This window comes from Diorhabda carinulata, chromosome 6 (genome assembly GCF_026250575.1).
Source record: "Diorhabda carinulata isolate Delta chromosome 6, icDioCari1.1, whole genome shotgun sequence".
Lineage (NCBI taxonomy): Eukaryota > Metazoa > Arthropoda > Insecta > Coleoptera > Chrysomelidae > Diorhabda > Diorhabda carinulata.
Window position 1 is genome coordinate 23063281 of NC_079465.1, and position 19581 is coordinate 23082861.

General features: G+C 31.7%; 1 protein-coding gene across 1 annotated transcript in view; it reads left to right on the top strand.

Annotated features, from left to right (window-relative positions):
• Positions 1 to 6612: 6612 nt before the first annotated feature.
• LOC130894941 (uncharacterized) overlaps positions 6613 to 19581 on the top strand; it is a 39298-nt gene continuing 26329 nt past the window's right edge. The window contains exons 1-2 of the mRNA XM_057801994.1: positions 6613 to 7007; positions 15584 to 15807. Of these exons, the coding sequence (XP_057657977.1) occupies positions 15604 to 15807 (204 nt within the window). The 5' untranslated portion in view covers positions 6613 to 7007; positions 15584 to 15603. The remainder of the gene's footprint in view (positions 7008 to 15583; positions 15808 to 19581) is intronic.

The window sequence follows — 19581 nt, forward strand, 5'->3', positions numbered from 1 at the left end:
GAATTCATTCTAATCATGAAATATTTTTTTAAATAATTAAACAATGCACATGTGTGCATTAGAAACTATTAATCACTAAATATGATACATATATCTGATTCCATTTATCTTAATTAAAAATGTCAGCCACAAAAAATTGTCCTGATGATTGTTGAGGACTTGGATAATGGATAGAAGTAGACAGGATTATGTCAGTGCTTCTATAAATATAATTCTTAGAAAATATGAATGATGAAGTATTTTTATTTCAAATACCTATGCTGACGATGTACAAGGGTGGTCACAGAAATACCTGTCCCAATAATGAAAATTTTGGAAAAAAATCGTTGTTTATAACCTTTCCAGCGGACTTTCCACGTGTTGGAGTCGATTCATCAAGTGCAATCCACTCGGCAGATTGTTCAATGAAGTCTGGTGTGAAATAATTGAACTATGTGTCAAATCGAAGCAAAAATTGGACATAGAATCATCAATTTGTTACTTTCGTCACTTTGAAAAGAGCTTTCGCTAAATATGCCCAACACGTTCCTTTGGAATATTCAGCGTCTCGATGTACTTTTATATCAAAAACTTGAACGGTTTCTATGGAACCATTTGACCAATTTTACCACTTTATAATGACGAATTAAGTGGCGCTGTTTTTCTCGAAATTTACGTGCAATATCTTTAACCAGTGACTCGTAGTTTAGAAAAAAAAACGAATCTAAATGATATTTTCAATGATGTAATCATCGGAACAGCTTTTAAATGACTCGAAATGTAAATCTAAACAAAAAGATATATTAGGTGTCAAATGGCTGTCTGTCATGTTTTAAGTAACGTTGGCATTCCCATTACTACAAACATTAATTTCAGTTCGAAATGTGTTTCTGAGAAAGAGAATATTCGTTCTATTTTAAGTATATGAATAGATTATGATTATAGAATTTTCTATTTTGTTAAACTTTTCGAAAAATGTTCTATTTTTGAATATCGTTTTTCAACATTTGTACATGTTTTAACGTCTTTGATAATCCCGATGACCGAGCTAGACACGCGGTTAGTCCTCCTCTGCCTATGCGTCTTAAAATGAAATTTTTGTGAAAGAAAACCGTGCGATGAATTACGAAAATGATCCCAAAAGTACCTTACCCAACACACAAAACACTTTTTATAATAAAGAATCGTCAAATTCTTCAAACTAGCCGACATCATCTATTCCTAGTTGAAAAATCTTTTATCACCGAGCTATTTTTTCAAGTCTAGGAATAGAAAATGATCCGACGGGGCTAAATCTGGCGAATATTGTGCATGAGGTAGCAATTCCCCAAGAAAGGGATCATGGAGCTGTTATGCGATGTCCAAGTCAATTACTAAACGATGGAATAGATGATTTAGACCTTATTTTCTGCCAATAAAACAACAGAACACTTGTCAAGTTGTTCGTGGTTCGTAAACAAATAAATACCTTGCAACCACTTATTTTTTTGTAAATTATAGTATTTTTAGTACTTTTAAGTGGAAATCTGTTGAAATAATTTATATCCTACATGGAATTGTGGTGCAAAACGAATCAGAGATGAAAAAAATAAAGATTTACCTTTTGTACGTCACAGCCATAAACTACTTTTCTAATTTAACAATTGGCGACTCACCTGTAACAAATAAGACAAAATTAGAATCAAATTTAACATGCCGAGAAAACAGTTATAAAGTTTCTAAATTAGTTACGGTAATTTTGAGACATTATATACGGGGCTTCTCAAAAAATAACTCATATATCGAAGTTTGTCGTAAAATTGGTACCCCTGTGTATATAGAATCTGATAATCAGCTCTGCGATTATCTCGTAAAACCGGTAGAGTATTTACATACAAATACTACCTTCGAACTCAAATTAAGTATTAAAAAAAAGGGTTAATATCATCATGCCAACCGAAGGGAACGAATCAAGTTGTTCACGCATCATTTAACAATAATAAACTTAAACTAGTTCTTTCAGAAAATATACAAAAAAGTTAACCAAGGCTAGGACGTATGGTCGCTTTACTTACCCACAGGTAAAGAAAACCAGTCTACCTGCAATTTATATTATTGTGATCTTGATGGACACAACCGTTCCCGACATAATATTAGAGAAGAGGAATTTATATTTTCGAAAAAACAAGAGTTTTCCTTTTAAAAAATGCCGGATGACGATATGATCTATCTAGATATATAAAATCTCTTAGATGTAAGGTAAACAAGTCAAGAAAGATATCATATATCAGATCCCAATCTAGGTTAATCAACTTTATTGATTCTGACATTGGTATTCGATATTTAACTAACCATATACGTTGAAGTCAATGTTTATCTATTCCTATTAAATTATATATTAATTATTCAACTATTTTTTAGCCATCAATACGAGGGTTGTTACTTAAGTTTTGAGATATGGCAACATTGATTTGAATAATGGAATTTTTCTATCGAACGGTGTACTGATTAACTCGCTTCGACTTTTGGTGCTGAGGCGCCATCTCTAGTCAACGTGTCCCGCTGGTTTTTGGATTTCAATCGTGGTCGTGGATCGAAAAAATCAAGAAAATCAATCGCAGAAGACGAATCATTCTCCAACCTAACCAATCCAAACAAAAACGTCGGATTAATGGGTCATTCGCCCTACAATCCTGGTTTGTCACTCAGTGATTTCTTTCTATTCCCTATTAATTAATAAGATTGAATCCCAATCAATAAATTATTATATCAATTGAGCAATTTGTACCTCAATTAATGAATTTCTATATGGATTGATGAAATTGTGCATCAATTAATAAATTTCGGTTTCAATTAATAAATTTTTTTCTCAAAACATACTTTTGTAACTAAATCCACGCCACGAATTTGTGTCTCAATAAATTTTTATATCAATTTGATGAGGTTCTATTGAAATTGAACAATTTGTAACTTGATTAATAAATTCCAGTTCCAATTAATAAATTGGTACCTTAATTAATAAATTTCGGTCCCTATTAATAAATATGTGTCTCAATTGATACTTTAGTGCCAGAATATATGATTTTGTGCCTCTATCAATGAATTTTTATATCAATTAATGAATTGTGCATCAATTAATAAATATCTCTCTTAATTGATGGACTTCTACCTTGATTAATAAATTCCAGTACTAATTAATAAATTAATTGATAAATTTCGGTCCCAATGATCTTGAGAATTAATTAATGATATTAGGTCTGAATTGATAAATTTTTGTATCAATTAATGAATTTGTGCCTTCATTAATGAATTTATGTTACAACTGATAAAGTTTAGCCACAAATAGTTCATTTTTTTCTGTACCTCGTTTTTTTCGTTTCCAAGGTTTTTTTTCTTTTTAAATTTTTTGGTTCTAGCGTTGTCCCGATCGCTGGTTTATGGATTTCAATCGTGGTCGTGGTTCGAAAAAATCGAGGAAATCAATCGCAAAAGACGAATCGTTATCCAACACGACCAAATCCAAATAAAAACGTCGGATTGATGGGTCATCCACCCTACAGTCCTGGTTTGTCACCCAATGATTTCTTTCTATTCCCGCAGATCAGAAATAAATTTTGAGATCAACGTTTTTCTACACCTGAAGAAGCGGTTGATGCTTGTTGATGCTTTCAAATCACATATTTTGGAGATATCTGAATCAGAATGGAAAAAACGCCTCGACAATTGGTTAAAACTCATGCAGGTGGTACCGAGTTATGCCAGGATGAGTTCAAGTTTTAAAAAAGGTAAACAACTTTCCTTTTGGAAAAATTTCATTTCGTAAGAGAACTTGAGGACCTTATTATCAACTAACGCATCGTTACTGGTGACTAAGCGTGAGTTTATGAATTTTACAATAAAATTGACCAATAATCTGATCAATTCAGCTCTAAATCGAGAAAACCACGTCAAAGTCGATCGAAAATTAAGGTTATCAAAGTTCTAATAGTTGTGGTTCACTATAAATTCGTTCCAAAAGATTAAACAGTCAATAAGGCGTCTACGTTAAGCAATTTGTAAGCAAACGATTGCGTTGTTACATTCAAGTATAATTGAGACTGATTTTTTCGCCCAAAACATCCCTTAGCTATCAAATTGAACTAATTTGTCCCCCTATGATTTTTTCCTATTTTTGAAACTAAAAAATTCGTTTCAGGGAACGTTTGATGAGTCCATTGACGACATAAAAAGTAATCAATGCCCAAATGTGCTCAATTACTTGTTATATGATATAAAGACGATACAAAAATAGCTGTGAATACCGGAACTGTTAAAAATATCAAAGTTTTTTTAGAAAAAAACACTGTTTTCAATCCGACTGTAGTAATATGAGATTTTTTTATACGTTCATCAATCTTGTCATTACTAGTGTTCAATCTAACCTATAACTTATTCAACAGCGCTCTGTACTCATCGTATCATAAGATTACCATCATATAGTTCATTATTAATTAATTCCAGATGATTAAAAAGCTCATAACGTGAAGAAATCATCGCTCAGCTACCGTATTCGCAAGATTTGACTCCCTGTGACTTTTCCTGTTTTCAGAATTACCTATCCGCGTTAAATCGTTAAAAATAATTAAATTGAGATTATTAAAATACGTGAAAGTATTTTTTTTTTTTTTTGGTATGTAAGAGTCAAATTTGATTACATTGGATCGTTTAGAAAGATCTAGAATTAATCGTCAATATTTACTAATTTTCTTGAAAAAAAAATCAATTTTACTGAAGAATCTATTAAGTTGGAGCAAAAATACAAATTATTGACGCATTATTTTTATTTTAGGTATCGGTGGTCAAGTAAGCATTCCAGTTTTATGAATTCTAAAAGGACACATCGTAAATTATTATGTTTTAGGATGGCGCCATTACCTGTAATTTCTACCAGACGAAAATTAAACAATGTTAAAAATGTCGACACCAGCCTTTACTTTATAGTTGTATACTTTATCTAAATACGACGTTTTTTCTATTGAAAACATTCCGATGCTTATTTCTTTCTTCTGTTAAAGAATTTTCTAAGTAATACATTAACAAGGATGTTATAAATTCTTCTGAATTTGGGAAAGTACATAAAACACGTAAAAAGTGAATCGATTCTCAAAAAAAAAGTCCAAAAAACTGTGTAGAAACACTTGATTGAAGCTTCACATGTGAAAACATTAGCAATTTTTTTATATACCTGTAGGTTTTGATCTGGAACTTCTGCAGGTTGTAGTGTTGGGAAAAATGTATCTTACTAGCTGCACTTCTCCAAAGGAAGATCTCGCAAAAACTGTTCTAGGTAGTATTATACTATCTGACCTAGTAGTATAGATAAAACAGCTTCAAGCTATCCAAGTTCCGGTCAACACTGAGTCGACTATAAATCGAATTGTTTTCTTCTGTATTGAGTTTGGTTTGAAGCTCCGAATACTCCACAAAATTGACAAATCTGGTTCTTGTAGATGATCAGAAGGTCTTAGAGAAGGCTCCAAATTGTTGTAAAGTTGCCTTAGCTAATTCGGCCACGTAACTATGCCACGGTGATGGCGTCCAAACAAGACCAAGCATGTAAAAAGATCTATGATGATATGAATGATAATAACCAGCAATTACAGTAAAATTTTTAATCTGGTATTAAAGATGGAAGTGGAAATCTTGTAGATCGTAACGGATCTGTGATTAGAACACATTTTTGGGTTTCCTTTCCTTTGGCTCCACCATTCCATCCATCTGGCATTTTGGAAGACTATATCTAGGAACTGGTGTAGCCTATTCGTTGACGTTCTCATCTGGTCTTACTGATTTCAAATCATTTCCTCTTAATCTATTTTTAAAATGATTCCACGTCTGCATCTATCGTTATCTTATTCATCCGCAATTGTCTTTTATTTTTATTTAACATTGCGCTTCTTTTCCTCAGTATTTTTCATAATCTTTTATATAATTCGTAAGCACGCTTCTTCAATTTTTGTACTGCTATCTATTTAGGAACGCGGACGACTACCTTTATCTATCTACTCCACGTTAAGAATTAGTTTAGGGCTCAATACTTTACAATCCAAAAAAATGCACAATCATTTGACAATTGGAATCAGATCTTTTCCCGCATTTCCCAATAATTTGAGGGCAAAGTACCTTATCTAATAATTACATATTTTAAGATTGTTGTATAGTTAATTTTGTTATCGATTGTAGCTTTCTTGTGTTTACTTTATATTTAGATTTTATTTAGTTATTTGAATGTTTATTTCTTAGTTTAAGGTTCAAAGTTTATTTATTGAAGAATTCCTGTGGACCATCTTTCAGCTTTTTCTAAGAAGATTGTACATAATACAATTAACACAAATTTTGTAACAACAAAAACTCTTTCTTCTATTTTTGTATACAATTTTTGGAAATTAGAATAATGGTTTCGTTATACCTTTGAATCGAAAGTAAAATCTTTTATTATGTTTATTATGAAACCGCAAGATTCATCCAAGCGAGACTAATATCGACATCCCCACGACCGCATTTCCCTCGGCCTACCTGACTATCAACATGGCCAACTGTAAATTACAAAATAATGACATTATTATCCCTACTTCGAAATCGGGATTCCATTGGTCATATCGACATAGTGGGGGTGCAAGTCATAGGTGTAAACATACAGCTGTCTGAGGATCAACTGAATCAAGTCTGGCGTTGTTGACTCGGCTCCGTCTAGCGGTGAGAGAACGCGTTGCTCAAATGCTCAGTTCGTCCTCAACTTCCGACGAGTGGATATGTACGTTACCGCTGAATTCGAAAAACGTGGATGTTTGGGTCGCTAGTCGTAAAATTTATACATATTTCGTTCTACGTTACGCGCGAATTGGATTTTGGATTGTTTATTATTGTTTGCGGAAGTGATTCTGTGTTTTCGTTTGGATTATTTTGATTTGTTTGAAAAAGAAAAATATATTTTTTGTTGTGTATTGTGTATGTGTGTAAAGTGATGAAGATGACAGCTTAGTAGTCAATTTTCATAAATGGATTCGAAGGTACGTGTATCTTGTATCATTTCAAAAAGTTTTCCGATAATGAAGTACGGGATGTTTAACAAAAATAGGTCCCCGATCGTTCCACGTCTTCCAATCCACGTATCACGAAAAACCTCGTTTAAATCATAAACCATAACTGCAAAATGCGGCGGAGCTCCGTCTGGTTGATAGTAAATAGATCGATCATGATACCAGCCCAAACGTTTCCTTTTTTTAGGACATTGAGTGTGAGCCTCACACATCCAATGATGATTTTCTCTGCTCCAATATCTATAGTTTTGTTTGTTAACCGTTCCGTTTAAATGAAAAGGAAAAACTGTTTTGTTCTTGTCTTCTATCAGGATCATCTTCGTTTAACTCCTGAACCACCTGAACTTTCTAAAAGTGGTATTTTTCTTTATTCAAAACTCTCAAAATAGATGATTTAGTTGAATCATTGTCGGTGGCAAGTACTCGAGTTGTCTGGTTTTTAAATACACGACCTGGAACTGTTTTATACAGTATTTGAGCGCAGTCTTGTCGAAACCACTTCAATATCTTAAATAATCGAAATTCCAAGACTTGAAATATATATAAATCACAGTTTTTAGTTTTTTCATGGTAATTTTTTCTCTGAATCATAATGTATATAGGATAAGGTTATTTATGAAAAGTAGGAAGTCAATTCCGATCACCAAAACGAGAAACTACACAACCTGGAACTGTATCATACAGTAATTGAAATGATTCATGGGTTGAATAGAATGTGGGGCAGTCTTGTCGAAACCACATCAATTTCATAAAATAATGGGAATCCCAAAATTAACACAAGATTAGAAATAAATATAAATCATAGTTTTTAGACTTTTCATGGTAATTTTTTCTCTGAATCGTAATGTATATAGGATAAGGTTTATATGAAAAGTGTTTATGATCATCCTGCATAAATATGGATGAATTTCGTTGATACAACGTTGAATCTCGTCCACGTTGTTGTGGACTTGTTGACGTAGAGATGTGATTCTAAATAACCCCATAAAAAGAAATCTAATGATGTCAAATCACACGATCTGGGAGGTCAATACCGATCATCAAAACGAGAGACTATACGACCTGAAAATGTCTCATACAGTACACATCCACAGTTTTCTCTAAATCTATAGAGCATAGATCAATTTTGTTATCTGTGTGTGAGTCCTCTAAAGTGGCTTCAGGTGTTTTTACCTGCTGCATTATCACTATTATTATTATGTATTATATGAAATAATCAATCGTCTTTTTGATCTGATTACTTTCGGTTCTTTCGATATACTTTGATTTTTCACTGTGATTACTAATTAGTAAAATTTTTTCGTACGACTTTGTATTATAAGCGCCAACTTAAAACTCGTTTTGGTACACCAATGTTGTGATCCAAATTCTTTCAAATAAGAAAAATAAAATTATCTAACCTTGTTATCACTCAAGTAATTTGTTTTTCTTTTTAAACGAACGCACTATAAAAGTTGAATTTCTTTCTAATTTGAAAGTACTCGACGTAATTACATTTTTATACCAATTAAGAAAAAAAATAGTGCGTCGTAAAATTTTATATCCCTCCTAAAAAGTTTATATGTAGAACACAAGATATATTGTTAAAAGTATCAAAACAGTTTGTATTATTTACTTAAACTGACTATAACATAGAAGTATATACAGATCTCGACCATACGAAAACGATTATCTACTTTAAAGTTAAAAGTCTGTCTTTCAAAATACCAGTCCTTGTTTTGGTCAATCTGTAAACATGTATTTTCATCTTCCTTCTCACCGAAACATGATGAAAGCTTATAAAACAGATGATCTAAGATCCAAATAAAAATAACCGTCTGTTATAAAGTCAGTTTATGACTGTTTTAACTTTGTCCCCAGACATTCGTCTCTGATGGAGATCTTTTGAAAAAGATATAGCTACTCATAAAAAATTATATTTTAAACAGAATTGAATACCACCACTTACTATATTAGAACTAGTTGGTTCTTATGGTAATTAAACATTCGGCAAATATTTATAAATGTGTCATATTTAAACCTAAAAGTTATAGCAGTAACATATTTAAATAATTTTACTTGAATTCACTATTTGTCCATTCTTACGCAAAATAACTTTTCAAATTTAAATAAAATGTTGAGCAAATATAAATTTTGAGAGAGTATCTAAGGAAAGTACAGAAAAATGACTTTAGGCAAAGCACATGTCTATTCAAAAGTCGAAGACGCCAATGTTCTGTCAAGAACTATCAAATATTCGACCATAAGAATATCCACAAGAAATTTGGTTATTGACGTGACTTAGTCAAATCAATTGCCTTTTCAGAAGACATAGACGACGACATCAACATAAAAGTTCTATCAAGAACTGTCAAATATTCGACCAAAAGAATATCCACAAGAAAAATTGGTTATCGACGTGACTTAGTCAAATCAATTGCCTTTTCAGAAGACATAGATGACGACATCAACATCAAAGTTCTATCAAGAACTGTCAAATATTCGATCATAAGAATATCCACAAGAAATTTGTTTATTGATATGACTTAGTCAAATCAATTGCCTTTTCAGAAGACATAGATGACGACATCAACATCAAAGTTCTATCAAGAACTGTCAAATATTCGATCATAAGAATATCCACAAGAAATTTGTTTATTGATATGACTTAGTCAAATCAATTGCCTTTTCAGAAGACATAGATGACGACATCAACATCAAAGTTCTATCAAGAACTGTCAAATATTCGATCATAAGAATATCCACAAGAAATTTGTTTATTGATATGACTTAGTCAAATCAATTGCCTTTTCAGAAGACATAGATGACGACATCAACATCAAAGTTCTATCAAGAACTGTCAAATATTCGATCATAAGAATATCCACAAGAAATTTGTTTATTGATATGACTTAGTCAAATCAATTGCCTTTTCAGAAGACATAGATGACGACATCAACATCAAGGTTCTATCAAGAACTGTCAAATATTCGATCATAAGAATATCCACAAGAAATTTGTTTATTGATATGACTTAGTCAAATCAATTGCCTTTTCAGAAGACATAGATGACGACATCAACATCAAGGTTCTATCAAGAACTGTCAAATATTCGATCATAAGAATATCCACAAGAAATTTGTTTATTGATATGACTTAGTCAAATCAATTGCCTTTTCAGAAGACATAGATGACGACATCAACATCAAGGTTCTATCAAGAACTGTCAAATATTCGATCATAAGAATATCCACAAGAAATTTGTTTATTGATATGACTTAGTCAAATCAATTGCCTTTTCAGAAGACATAGATGACGACATCAACATCAAGGTTCTATCAAGAACTGTCAAATATTCGATCATAAGAATATCCACAAGAAATTTGTTTATTGATATGACTTAGTCAAATCAATTGCCTTTTCAGAAGACATAGATGACGACATCAACATCAAAGTTCTATCAAGAACTGTCCAATATTCGATCATAAGAATATCCACAAGAAATTTGTTTATTGATATGACTTAGTCAAATCAATTGCCTTTTCAGAAGACATAGATGACGACATCAACATCAAAGTTCTATCAAGAACTGTCAAATATTCGATCATAAGAATATCCACAAGAAATTTGGTTATTGACGTGACTTAGTCAAATCAATTGCCTTTTCAGAAGACATAGATGACGACTTCAACATCAAAGTTCTATCAAGAACTGTCAAATATTCGATCATAAGAATATCCACAAGAAATTTGTTTATTGATATGACTTAGTCAAATCAATTGCCTTTTCAGAAGACATAGATGACGACATCAACATCAAAGTTCTATCAAGAACTGTCAAATATTCGATCATAAGAATATCCACAAGAAATTTGGTTATTGACGTGACTTAGTCAAATCAATTGCCTTTTCAGAAGACATAGACGACGACATCAACATCAAAGTTCTATCAAGAACTGTCAAATCTTCGACCAAAACAATATTCACAAGTAATATTGGTTATTGACGTGACTTAGTCATGTTTCAGGAAACATGTAGGAGTGACATGATACAAAATATGCTACCAAAAATTAAACAAGACAGTAAATATTGGATAAATGAAGGATTGAGTCTCTGTAAATCACTTATAACATAAAATTAATAATAATAAATAAAAATTTAAGGTACAAAGCCCAAAGGTAAAGATAAAATATTAGTGGTTTAATGAACAATGTAAGTAAGCTTTGAAAAAATAAAGAAATAAAACCGAACAAAAAGTGTTAGGACAATGAGACCCGATATCCACAACCCTCTTCAATTTAGCTCAAGACGTCATACCAAGAGAAAGTGGTTAAAAAACTCAGGGTTTAATTTCTGTAAATAAATATCAATTTTTATGGACCCACCTAAGTTCGAAACGTTTAATTAATTTACCACTCACGCACCTGTTGACAAATGATTAAAAAAATTAACCAAAGTCGAGCATCAATCTGAAATTTTTAGAAATCACCAACGAGGACATAAGAAAGATAGAAAACATAATAAGACCATACCACCCCTGGTACATCCCTAATCATGGTATAGTCTTAATATTTTTTTCTACCTCCTACTTTTCAACCGATTTGGTACAAGAACGTTTCGAACTTCAGGTACATCAACATCTAGCATATAATAAGGCCATAGTATTTATAAGAAGGAAACAAATTGAAAGCGAAAGTGAAGCTTCATACTCCACTCGATCAATGTAATGCGTTTAACCTTACAATTTACTATTTTAATTACTTACGATTATAGGTAGTTTAGATTTGAATAAGGGTTATGTCTTTATTATCTAAGGAATTTATTTTAACAGAATTGGATGGTGCTATATAGTTAATAAATTTCCACATATTTTTACAATAATCAAATAAAGCATTTCCTCTGGAAAAAATCCATTCTGGGAATTATATGAAAAAATTAATCAGCTTTTCAATTATATTTTGTGAGTATTTCCAGCGAAAGTTAATCCGAATCTGATTAAAGTTGAACGCAGAAATGAATCCGTTCTATAAAAATGAACTTCTCTTAAGTAATGGAAGAAAAAAAAACGATTAGTTTGGAAAAAATTAGGGTTGTATGCATTATTAGGAATTACATTCTAATGCTGTACGGTTCGTACAAAAGTAGATAATTTTACTAGTTTGTGTGATCTTAGTAACTGCTGGTAAGAGCTGAAAATTCCGCAAAAGAACTTGTAGGTTCAGATAAAAAAAAAGACGTTTGATTATCTGAAAGCATTCACTCTATTATTTATATTCTTCTTCTTCTCAATTTGGTTAATTATTTAAATTTTTGTGGGATGATTTTTTTAGCGATCATTTGAAGAAGTCAGTCAAGAGTTTGAAAATAAAAATTCACATATTGAATGTCAATAAATTTGTAAATTTTTTCGATGCCAAATGAAACCTAAGCTTGGAAAACAATATTTCAAAACCTTTTTTGCTAATAAAAAATCCAAAAACCATAAATTCCTAAATTTTTTCCAGAAAACTGTACTTTTTACGAAGAATATTACATTTTTTTAAAATGGGCCCTACTACCGGAGTTACATGGAGAAAATTCTAGAAGGACATTTATATAAAACGCAATTGTATATCATAAACACTTCATCAGCAATTATTTCATTATAAATACAACTTGGCAATGAATTTATGTATCGCTCTTGAATATATAGTTCATTCAATGAATATTAGTTAGGTTAGGTTGAGATTAATGTATTCATTCAATTATTGTAAAATAAATTTTTTCGAAAACCGAAAATTACAATTGGCGCAGTCATTCGGATTAGTGCGGTCGCGATTTTTCACGCAAAGTGCGATAAAAAATTCCGACTTAGTACTTCAGTACAGCAGCACTAGATCTACGTGTTGAACGAGGAACTTCAGTACTTCAGATAGCTAATAATGAAGCTGACGACAGTATTGGTATTACTACTACTGTACAAGACAACTAAAACAGAAGACATAACAATTACAAAAGTAAATAACTTATTATTACCCATTAATGTAGGAACCAGTAATCTTATATATACTAAACACACTTTTATATATTCGTTCAATTATTGTAAAATAAATTTTTAAAAATAATTTTCGAAAACCGAAAATTTTAATTCCGGACTTATTACTCATAGAAATAAAAAAAGAATTACTATACTGAAATATTAGGACGCAATCTGTTATCAAACTTGGCGCAATATACTTGACAACATAAAAAAATCGATAAACACGTAAAATAAATTAAAAAAAAATGACGAATAGTTCATGGGAAAAACAAATTTTATGAAGCACATAAACTTTGTCTTATCTCATCGTAAATAAAGTTATCAAACCGACTATAATTTATTTAATCAAACGTTAATCAAGTTAATAGGAAAATGTGGCATCCACTATTTTATTGTCTCCGCGCTTTGTTTTAATACCGTAATTATTTTAAAATAAAACGATGTACATTTCGAAACGTACATTTATTTAAAATACGATGTACACTCCGAAATTATCATTACAACAACAAATTTTCAAAAATCAATAAACACCATGCAATGGAAAAGGTTAATTAAATTTAAAAATGATCACGATGAAGAGTTGAAGGGACGCTTGAACTAGTTCAAAACACTAATTATTGAATATCACTCACACACTAGACTTTTCCCTAACACTTAACATCTAATTTATTTAAAACTCGTTTTTTATACACTATCATCACTTTCCGGAATATTAGATATCCTGGAAATCTCTAATTTGCCGTAAATAAACGAAAAGGTTTTTATTAGAAATTGTCTCTATAAAAACAATCTCAACATGATGTAAGCAGCTCACAAAAAAATATAAAAAATTAGTCGCTACGATAAAGTCGCATTTAACAAACTTCAACTTTCATTAACACGTTAAAACAGAACCGGCTTCGCGGTCTATATCATCGGACGAGTTCATTGTGTTGGTTAACTATTTCAGTTATAATTTTATGATATCGAGAATAATAAATTGATAATTCCAAAATAAAAATTTATCTGTTGTAAATCCAAACAAATTCATCGTCCATTTGACGTATAATTAAATATTTACTTTGGTAGTTCAATGGAATTTACGTGTCGCATTAGGTACATGTAATGTTGATTCAAATTTATTTGATAGATTTATAGGAGACGCGAAACGCCATAACATTCACCATGATATAAATGATTAATGATTTACCGAATGAGTATAAATTCGATATCCGCGACGTACGACACGTTAATTAAAAAATATTATCGTTGTCATCATCATTACGAATGATTCGAAACAATTTGTCGTATGGATCAAGTTTCTTATTCATACTAATCGAAATTAATCAGTATATAAACAAGAGCGACTCAAATGTTACCAGCTGTAATTTTGTAAGTTTCATGATTGAATTTTCCTCAGATTTTATTTTTAAATTTAATTTTTCCCTGGGGATATTAGCATGTTACTAAAGATAGAAATACAGCAAATTTGTTGATAATATCTCATTGCAGAAATTCGATATCACTATATTGATATACGTATACAGTGTGTCCATAAAATATAAATAATGAAATTAATTTCTAATTTCAATTTATTACAACTTTTTGGTTAGTTCCCGTATATTAACATGACAAAAACTTATTGATATGTTACTATTCAATACCATATTATACTCAAGACATAATATTTTCACTACATCATGTGATATTTCATATTTAACTTATATTTTGTAATTTCCGTTGTAGCACCATTTTTAATCACTGTGCGTTGCTCTATATAATTCATTTTGATACTTAAATATGTGTCGCTCTCCCTCTAATACGGGTTTTTACTATAAAAAATTAAGTTTGCTTCGGATATTTTTTAAAAAGTCAGTTTTTCTGTACAGTAAAATGTTTTTTTAGTGGCAAATATAAATAAAAGTTATATATCAACTTTCGATATCAATTGTAATTTCCAATTTTTATTATAATATCATTCAGGATATGTTTTTTTTATATTTATCCATAAAAAAATCATTTAATGTAAGGTCCGGGAATCTAGCAGGCCAATATTCACCCAAAAAGTCTTATCCACGCGGATTATTTGATCCGTACATCGATATTTATATCTACTAACTGCATAAGTTTGATCAGTAGCAATTTAAACTTCTTCTTAGCCAAATGCGGCCGTTTTTGTTTGATTTCTATGTTCAAACGTTGCAATAAGTTCGCATAATAATCGCCGTTGATATTTTTTCCTTTATCAATGATAGACGACGAGAATTAACGCACGCGCATCCCAAAAAACCGACGCTATGACCTTCCCTGTAGATAGAAAGGTCTTTGCCTTGTTTGGACCTGGTCCTCCCTCTTCAGTCCATTGTTTTGATTGTTCTTTTTCTTCGGGTGTGAAGTGATAGACCCACGTTTTATCCATGGTAATGAAACATTGTCAAACACTCGATGGAAACATCTTCACGAAGCTGGGATCATTCTAGTATAAGAAATCTTCTTGATCAAACGCCAAACATATATACAATGTGTTAAAAATTCAAAACGTTTTCATTGAAAAAATATATTTTTTATAGTAACGGCGGCGCAAGGTCTTATGGCAAGACCTGCAGATTACGAGGATCCTCCATCAGATAACATGTGGAGCATGGACGCCACCACCGGCGCGGATTGCGATTGTCCGGGACCGCCACCGGAATTTTTACTACCTCCACCGCCTCGACCGCCTATCATACAACCAGCAGATCCTACTTACTGCTCCGAAGATCCGTTACCGATAGAAACCTGCGACGCTTTACCGGTAAGTTAAAAACTTAACTTTTTTTTACTCTCTGTATACATAAAAACAAAGTTTTATAAATAAATTGAGTGCAACGCTCCGACTGAGAAAACAAAATAAAATGGAAGCTGATATATGTACATAGAAACAAATCCTTTCGTAGAAAAAATAAGTAATTTAATTCTATTTTTGCTTTGTTAATAAACGGTCTTCCGAAACACTGGAGAGCTTTCAAGAAAACGGGAAAAAAGCCGAAAGGAAAAAAACGTGTTTATTTAGATTTTCACTTGTTTGTTTTAAGAATCTTTGAACTACAGCCAGTCGGGTTGTTTATAAGCACCAAGATTTCAATTTAATAGCGCTAGAAAATCTTTTTTCGTTAATTCACTAAGCAGGAGGTATTTTTTTTATATTTTCGAAGTAAAGCTTTTAATTTCTTTCAAAGTAATTGCTTACTATATCGTGGCGTTCTCAATTTTTAACATTATAGAGAAAGTATCGAAATCGCGTTGAGCTAAATGTTATCATTTAGAGACACGTATGGTTAAAAAAACTAAAAACTACGTTTTTAAAGCACATCGAACTAAAAAGTTGTACGACAAATATGAAAAAAGAAACGCCTCACGCTTCAACTTTTTAGTTTCATGTGCTTTGAAAGGGTATTTTTCAGTTTTTTTAAACTACCACTACTATATACCTACATCTCGTCGAAACTTGTATCGAGCCATAACGGTGTAGTTGGTACGGTTATCGAAGTGCTTAATTTTTATTAAATAAGCCGTGAAACTGGTATAAGCATGTAAAAAATATATAAAAATACGAGAAATTATGATGGAATATAAAATATAAAATCAGTATTACATAAAGAAACAAATAAAACTGAGATTTGCATCAATAAAGACAACTTTAGAGAAACAATAGAAAGCAAATAATAGAAGAGAAGGATACCAAAGAAAAAGTAATTCAAAAAGAAATGGAATAATTATATAGGGTGGCTCATGAATAATGTCGATATCCAGAGTTCCCTTTAACAGCCTTAATATTAGAAATATCGTATTCTATGGTTTCAACAAGCTCTTTGAAATCTTGGTAGAACTATTCTTTGAGCTTAGATGCAGAAAATCGTATCCAAAGTTTTCATAGACAAGATTTTAGCCATGGATCTGAATGGATAGTGTTATAACGGTGAGGTTAACCAAACTTGGATATTTCTATCTTTATTTGGAAAGAGTTCTTTATCTAATCATCAGTTTTCCATGTCCAGAATCACCAAAATCAACAACGGCTAACACCAAATGAACCGAGAACAAAATAAGCTCGTATGAGTCTGAAGTGAAAAAGATGATTCCATAAGGAGTTAATTCCACTTGGGTGGATCGTGATTCTACTATTAATGCTTCCGTAGCCACTTTATTAGCCAGATCTATTGTTCTATGAAATTTTTAGAACGTGCAAAAAAACTGTAACGAGTTCCCGTTATAAATAATTTGTGTTCCACCCTTGATTCGGGTTGATTAATTGGAAGACAGCTTCGCTGTTTGTTGGAGAATAATAAACGAAAATATCAATGGATTTGTGTAGTTGATAATAAAGGGCTCGTAACCCTGTGTTTTCTCTGATGTTTCCTTAATGGAAAGCAACATCAAAAAGAGATATTGTTTGTGTAGTAATGTTTGAATGAAAAAAAAAATGGTGTTTACACTATTTCAAAGTCGATTTACTTTGAAACTATTCGGTGGAAAGTTACGAGACCTTTCAACGTATTCAATGGATTTTCTCGGAAATTTTCCCTGTAGTTAAATGTAAAAAAAATTTTTCACGACAAAAATACCTACGTTTGAAAGTGAAGTTTGCAGGATATGCAATTTGGGTATATAAATTACTAAAAGGCGTTACTAACAAACCTGGGCTCAAATAAAAATAATTTAAATACTGTTTACATAATCGACCGTGGAATATGAACCACGTTAAATGGACCTTGTCGTAATTTATGACCGTGCTACAGAAAGAGATGAAAATAAAAGTTTTTCATGTCAAAAAACGACCAATATTTTTTCCCAATTACATTAATTACCTTCCTAGTACTGTCCATAGCTATTTTAAAATTTATTTCGATAAAATTCTCATACAATCCCCCCCCCAAAAAAATATATAGCATCACCTATAAAAATTGCAACATTGCTTATAAAAGCATCCTTAGTGGAATTTATGATAGTGCGAGCAACTAATCAGATGGTGTCAGATCAGTGCTGTATGGGGGATGTGGCATCACTTCCCAGCCAAACTCCAATAGTTTTCAACGAGTTGCTGAAGATGTGTGAGGTGGATCACTAAACCTTTCCGATTTGACAATTCTGGCAGTTTTTCTTTCATTGTTTGATCCAGTTCCATTACTTATTAATAGATAACATCAGAATTGATCGTTTGGATCCATGGAAGTAGCTCAAAAAAAAAACACAACATCTTCGTAGTTCCACCAAACAGACAGCATGAGCTTTTTTTGTTGTTTTCCAGCTTTCGATGTGATTCATCGTGTTTGCTCCTTGATTTTTTCGAACTATGTTACTGTACATGACCAATCTTTCATCACCAGTGATGATTCTTTTCAAGAAAGGATGCGTTCCAATTCATTTAAGGTGCAAATATTGATCGTTTGGATCCTTGAAAGCAGCTCAAAAAAAACACAACATCTTCGTAGTCCCACCAAACAGACAGCATGAGCTTTTTTTGTTGTTTTCCAGCATTCGATGTGATTCATCGTGTTTGCTCCTTGATTTTTTCGAACTATGTTACTGTACATGACCAATCTTTCATCACCAGTGATGATTCTTTTCAAGAAAGGATTCGTTTCATTTCGTTTAAAGTGCATATCGCAAAATGTTGATTCTTTGTGTTAAATGAATTTCTTTCAATTCGTGAGGTACCCAAATTACAAGCTTCTGAACTAGCCCAAGACATGTAGCCTCTTCGCAACCTCTCGAACAGTTATATGAAGATCATAACAATTCTGGAACGTTCTCTCTGTTAATTTATGGAAATAAAACAGTAAAATATGCCGATAATGTTTGTTTCTGCACTCCATTTAAAATTAACCCACAACTAATAGCCTCAATAAAAATCACGCACTACCTGCTTCTAAAGTTACGTCAATATGACAAGTATCACGTGACAAACGGTACAACTCTAACATAAGTTATTCAAAAAATAAAGCAACGCTCTCTATCAGTAAAAAGCGAAAGTACTTAGTTGTCAATCTTATATAAAAATAGGTCCAAATATCGCTTTAGACTTGCCTACACGCAGCCTGGATTTGAATCTTGTTTTTTTACCAGATCTGATTGTAAATCTTGATTTCGACAGTTAATCGTTTGATTTTCATTCTGTAAGAAGTAGATTTCGTTAAAATTATAATTCGCCCATCTAGGAAATAATGGGAGATTTTTTTCCATACAAATATTTATTGTTTTATAATTATTTTAAAATATAATCGATAAGGGTAGATATCTAATTTTAAATTTGAAAAATAAACACGTGACTTATTTACGACGAAAGATCGAAAGTTTCGTACGTAATATCGTTAATAAAAATTTCATTACTCTCTATCCGGATATAAACTGCGACCAGAAAGTAATAAATTCGCAAATAAATTTTTGGAATATACGGTTTTTGGCAGGAACGTTCGACCGGGCATTAAGGAAAAAGCCACTATATCAAATTACTAGATGTGATATATATAGATATACACCGGCAGGGACTCGCATATTTTCCAACACAAAATATGTTAGAATTCGATAA